Source organism: Sinocyclocheilus rhinocerous, unplaced genomic scaffold (assembly GCF_001515625.1).
Source record: "Sinocyclocheilus rhinocerous isolate Xijiao unplaced genomic scaffold, SAMN03320098_v1.1 scaffold1565, whole genome shotgun sequence".
Taxonomy (NCBI): Eukaryota; Metazoa; Chordata; class Actinopteri; order Cypriniformes; family Cyprinidae; genus Sinocyclocheilus; species Sinocyclocheilus rhinocerous.
The window spans coordinates 114753-121361 of NW_015655464.1; the positions used below are offsets into that span (position 1 = coordinate 114753).

At 36.1% G+C, this 6609-nt stretch overlaps 1 protein-coding gene across 1 annotated transcript in view; it reads right to left on the reverse strand.

Moving 5' to 3' along the window:
• LOC107718342 (nuclear receptor corepressor 1-like) overlaps positions 1 to 6609 on the reverse strand; it is a 128275-nt gene that overhangs the window by 103712 nt on the left and 17954 nt on the right. Inside the window, exons 3-4 of the mRNA XM_016525389.1 lie at positions 1167 to 1261; positions 18 to 219 (exon numbers count right to left, since the gene is read on the reverse strand). Coding sequence (XP_016380875.1) covers positions 18 to 219; positions 1167 to 1261 — 297 coding nt within the window. The remainder of the gene's footprint in view (positions 1 to 17; positions 220 to 1166; positions 1262 to 6609) is intronic.

Here is a 6609-nt window from a genome sequence, read left to right on the forward strand (position 1 = left end):
ACACACACACTTATCACCTTCTTGACCTCTCCAGTGGTCCTGATGCTGTCCTGTATGGTCTGTGGAGTGGACAGTAAGATGCCGGTGGGCTGAGACCTTGAAAAGTGCGTTTCAGATACGTTCTCGATGCGGGAACGCTTGGCCTCGAGAGTCTCCTGCTCCTGCTGAGCTGGGACGGCATGAAACTGTTGCTCATAACCATGTCTGCGCTCCGGCGGCCTGCAGGAGACGAAAGAGATATTATTATGCTTCACAAACTTCAGCACCAAACAATATTACTGAAAACAACACAAAAGAGTTTAATTTTTAACTAAATTAAATTAAAATACAATTAATTGATCTAAAAACAATTATTCGAGAATTGCAACATTATGCACTTTATATTCCAATCACATATTGTCAACCAAGAACTGCATTTGTCTGGGATTTGGAATTAGGAGCATCTGAACAAACAAAACTGTCAAACACAGACAGAAACTCAAAGGCTCAAGGGTTTAACAGAAGAAATTAGTATTGCATATAATATTTTTATTAATACTCCATTTTAAATATTACATTCATGTCATTCTACATCATACATTTATTTGTCAATGTGAATAATTGACTGACATACATAAATGGTAACAAATATATTAAATAGTTAATTGCAATAATTTATGACAATTATTTAATGGCCAAATCACGATAATGTTGTCAGATCTACATAGTATAACCCATTTCCAAGTTGTTCCCAAACAAAATATTCAAAGGAATCATCTATGGTGGGTTTATATCTGGCCCACCATAGATGACTTCACTGACAATTAGGCAATATCGCGTTCATAATCGCAGATGAATCACATTCGATTATGAACGCGATATTGCCTAGCTTGTCAGTGAACTACGGCTCTGTGTATTAAATGCTGCTCCATCTGAAAGCAGGTGATGGAGATTTACTAATTCACTAATCACAGAACAGGCTTTACTGACGAGATGCGCATGACAATCGCATGCGATTAATTGCACAGCCCTAGTTAATATGATATTATTGGTTAATATATTTACTCTGCTCACACATTTAAGAAAGAAAGTATGGTCATTTTCATCATACATTATCTTTAAATAGGGCAGAAATAAAATTAGGAGCATAGCATTATGTCTCAAGTGGGTGGGGACAGTTGTGTCACCTCTCGGTCCCAGCAGGGTGGAATTCAGATAGTAGTGAAGGCCTGCGGCGCTGCTGGTCTTGCAGGGGGGTACGATAGTCAGGTACCGGAAACTCCTAAACAAACACAGACACACACATCAGATAGGAAGCACTAGGCAAAACAAAAACACGAGGACCTCAAGGATGAGGGCTCAGAAGCCTTAAAGACATGGGCAGAAAGACAAAGAGTGTGTATGTATGTGAGAGAGAACGAAAGGGATAAAGAGATGAAAAAAAGCACATTATGACAAGATAGCCTCCCCAGACAGTCAAGAGCACAACAACACACACACACACCTCTGCTCCTTCAGAAATGTATAAGTCTGTTTTATGTTCTAGTAAAACATGCCATTATAAAAAATGGACATAAAGCTGCCTGTAACACATTCACTGCTAAAGATGAGATGATCATCAAACCCTCAATTCATCATTCCATTAGAAAACCACAGACCCCAGCAGAGCAGGAAAGAGACAAACCAAAGCTACCATGTGTGAGTCAGTTCTTGAAGCTGGTTTACTCTCAGACTAAGGTTCAGTTTTAAAGAACCGGGCAAAATCAGGGCAAAGGACATTCTTTGAAAACATCAAGAATTATTTACATTATTAATGTGGCAATATCAAGCGTGATAATGTGTTATAACCTTAGAATTATTCAAGACAAATTTACTTCCAAAACTCACCAGTCATGGGTTCTTTGAATGACTAGTTTGTCTAAATTAGGCTGGCTATGGTCATGCATATGGATATGGTCAATCGTACACTTATCAGATACATTTCTCAGCAACACATGACCATTCAAAAGTTTGGGTTTTGCGTTTTTGCAAATAAAATCTCTTATGCTTACCAAGACTGCATTTATTTGTACTATTGTGAAACACTATTACAACTTGAAATATTAAAATTACAACTGTTTTGTATTTTAATATATTATTCCTTTGATTGCAAAGCTATATTTTCAGCAACCATTACTCCAGTCTTCAGTTTCATATGATTCTAATATGCTGATTTGATGCTCAAAAATAATATAATTATATAATATTTCTTATTATCAAGATCAAACTGTTGTGCTGCTTAATATTTTAATGGAAAACATGTCACCTTTGATCAATTTAATAAATCCTTGTTGAATAAAAGTATTTGTTTTTTTTGTTTTTTTTTTAAATTGATAGATGTTTAGCAAAGGCCTTCAAATGAATAAATAACAGATATTTAATAAAGAAATGTGGTAATAGCTGTAGTGGTGGTGCTTAAAGTTGTCATGCTAAATCTCTCTCAGAAAAGTTACTTCACTAAATCCATCCCCTTTAATCCACCTTATTTTTAACAGAAGAGCGAGCACAGCCATTTGTAACTTAAGGCTTCTGGCTTCCAGTTATTACAGCTGTAAAAACAGTCTGTTATGTAGCTTGATAATGCAAACTGGTATTTGTTATATTATTTTAAAATATTATTGTAATCATAAACACACACAATCCATGTTAATTTTAGGTCTGTACAACTAATAAAAAAATAAAATAAAAAAAATTCCCAACAAGTATTTTAGTGTTTTTAAGTTTCAGAGAGCTCTGCTTTAAGATGTTGTCAGAATACATGAAAACATGTCCAGAGTTTCATATTATAAAATGAGGCACAGTTTTGTTTGGCTAAATGATGACAACGCGTTCACAGTTGTTTGAGTTGGCTGTGGTACAGCAGGATTACTGCAAGATCTGCTGGTATGAGGTCACCTCACTGAAATAGACAAGACATCAGATTTCCTCTAGAAGCCACTCACACTTTATGACCATCTGTGTTAGAGATGCTTCTAAAATGCTAACAACCCCAGAACAAACATGGCCATGTCCATGTCTGCGAACAGGAAATGTGTAAATAATTGAGTAATTATTTATAAAAAAAAATATATATATATATATATAAAAAGTGCAGAGAAGAGAGAGAACAGCTGGAGTCTGTTTATTTCTGCTTCTCTAGCTCTAAGGAATGTACTACAGTGATAACCAAATTGATTTATAATGTTGAGGCCCAGCCATTTCTGGCCTACTGTCATCTGAGACAGAGGGGATGTTGAGGAGAAAATAAGCATAGAGGGGCATTCACACATACACCGATTTGTAACATCATTGAATTTCAAAGAGAGCTGGCGATTTCCAGAGACATGAGCAGCAGAAATAGCTGGCAATGCATTTACCTTTATGGCAATTAGTACCACTATCAACAGTAGGGCTGGGTTTTGACACAAATTTCACGATTCGATTGTCATTCACAAGCTTGCGATTCGATTACCAATTTGATTCAATATCGATTATTTTGGATATATATCAGGTACAGTACATGTCAAATTTTCTCAAGGAAAAAAATCTCTCAACTATTGCTGTAAAATATACATGAGAGTCAGTTGGTACTACATTACTATAATATTGAAGGTTAAAATTGACTGATTTGTTAGGCTTGAATTGCTTAAATTACACTTAATGAAGTTTTATAATAAAAGTTACAATTACATAATATTTCTACTTCAATTTGTTTGTTTTTTATATAAACATAATGGTGGCTGTCATAAAATCTTGATGTATGTATTCAAACATAAATTAAACATTGAAGAACAGTAAAATTTATAATGAATATGTTATATGGTGCATATATTTAGCAAAATGCCCCTCTCTACAGTTTATTTGTCTATCTGACTAATGAGTTTATGGTCACAGAATATGTTTGTTTCTGAGGTAAATGTGGCGTTACGTGACATTGTTTACAAGCCGTTATATTGACGTCTTTGCGCGGCTGAAAAGCACAATGCTTATTGCGATTTATTGGATGGGAAGTGCCCTTCAATGTTCTGTCCATTAACTGAACACAGGCTAGACTAATCGATTCTTGGGATTTAAGAATCGATATTTTTTACCCAGCCCTAATCAACAGTAGTGAAGATACTGGAACAAACTTGATCAGTATCTCCTGAGAGATACTATTGTTGAGTGTAAGAAAAGACAGGAAATGCTAATGTAAAAATCACTGTTCTATGGTTTACTGGTGCCATAAACAAATCATTCTGTCTTTCTGTCCAAATTTCTTTGGCTAAAAGAACTTTTAATGGGTGCTATATACAGTGCCTGATTAAAAATCGCTTGAATTGCTTAGAAATGTAATCTTATTACATTAATTACTGCATTTTAATTAGGGCTGTGCCAATTAGTGTGATAACGACAGTGGTGGAGCGCCTCTGCGTGGTACAGCGAAACACATTTTTGCACATATAAAGTTTTTTTGACCTAATTATTAGGACTCTAGTGAAGTAACAAAGCTTAAACAAAATAATTGATTAGCAGCCAAATGTTACATTGCAACCATGAAAACAACTGGATTCATGTCAAGAAAAATTAAGCCATACGCAGCTTCGTGTTCAGTTTTGCAGACTGGTCACTCAAATTGTTACAGAAAGCATTGTTAGTTAATTTTTTTTTCATTTGGTAAATAAATTTAGATACTAAATTTCTCATGCTTTCCATGTTTTAATGCATTTTAATGCACTTTTAAAGTTTGAATCTCAGTAAAAGCATAATTTGTATATTGTGAATACATTGTATGTATACAGTCATGTAGGTTATTCCAATCCAAACTTCCAATCAAATTTCCAAATTTGCAATCAAATGCTAACTTAGTCTATACTTAGTGTAAATGTTAAATTATTTTCAAATTTTTAAGCATAAAAATTGTTACATTAAGTAAGTTACATTAAGTATTGTTACATTAAATAAGATGTTATTGTCTGATAAGGCATTACAAACAGCCATTCTGTGGGATCAGATCCAACTCAACGGGTGGACTGAATTGCTCATGACACAAGCAATGCATCCCATTTGAGGTCAGATTTTCAAACGTTGTGGGCCCATTAATAACTTGAGATCATCCAGCAGCAGAAATGCTTACTACAAATAATAATACATCCACTCTAGCAATAAAACCTCTGTATGTGTGAACGCCCCATGACACAGCACTCGCTATACAGAGGTGAACAATAAAGTGGGTTGGTCTAGCTGTTAGGAGAAAGGAGGTAAGCTGTGTTAAGTAATTAACCTTTTTGTGACATACATCTCACTATTAGAGAGGAAACAAGAGCTGAGGGAGAGAGATAGTTGGATATCTGCATGTCTAATGTGGGTTGTCGGTATTAACATCCTACTCCAGGTATTGACATTTCAGACTAAATAGAGGATGTATAAACCCCAACATGCCTGTTTCCGGTTTATAAACTTTACAAAACACCCTTCTTTATGGATGATTTTTCCTAACAAAATTTAACAACAAAAATTCAAATGCTTAAAAAGATCAAATAATAAATGCTCAAATGATAAATCAAATGCGATTTCATTTCCTCATTCGGGGAAGCATGAACTGCATCAAAAATCTAATTTAAAAAACATTTGTATTTGATATCTAATTTTCATTATCAAGCCAGTAAAAACCTGACATAATGAAATCTATCATTCAAAGCTTAAAGAATAAATAAAGTGCTCATATGCTCAAATCGACATCGCAAATGGAAAATCAAATGCTCAGATGATAAATCAAATGCTCAAAGGGAACCGCAAAAGGCAACTGATAAATCAAATGCAAATGAGAAGTGTCAATCAAGTATCATGGGCGGAGCCTGCCTCAACACTGTTTACACTCCGACTGATGCACGTGAGCAAACAGAGAGTACTCTTATTTACCTATTTGCCACTGTACCTTATATTTTATTCCTCTCTTTTAGTCCGTAATGGAGCGCGTGTACCATGGCACCAAGCTCCTGCTGGTAGAAGGGGATACTCCCTGCATTTAGTATAAAAACTAAGGAATTATATATTGTATTAGGTGCCAAAACAATAGAAGGAGACCCGGGTTGCACTGTCTGTTCGTTCACATGCATCTATCGGATTGGCAGCTGCCTTTAGCGGTGGCAGGTTTTCGTGGCAGCTCCCCCTGCCAAGATTTTACTCACTCTCTGTGAAATTACACCATGAAAAGCCACAGTGCTCGTCGTTGTCACCGAACTCTTCTGTCTCAAAGCTCCGCCCACACTAGTTGATTGACACTCCTCATTTGCATTTGAGTCTGTATTTATATATTCTGTGGAAGGCGTAGGGCCAAGAAATGTTCATCCAATCAAAACGCTCGGTCCAATATGCTTTCCTACCTGCCTGTCAACGTATGTATTAGCATACCTCTGCGCACCACTGTGTTCCGATCGATATGATCCCTACACAGTGTTCATTGCTCCCTACTCCCTGAGCAGGGGAAATGCGTTGAAGTTTACTTCACTTCGGAACATGGGCTGGAATGTGGCCTATTGTAGTAATGTTGTCTTTGGTATTCTGGTCTGTGAGCGTAAATGCGTTCAGGGGGCGTGGCTTTGGACGGCGATTGCAGGGAGGGTGGGACGT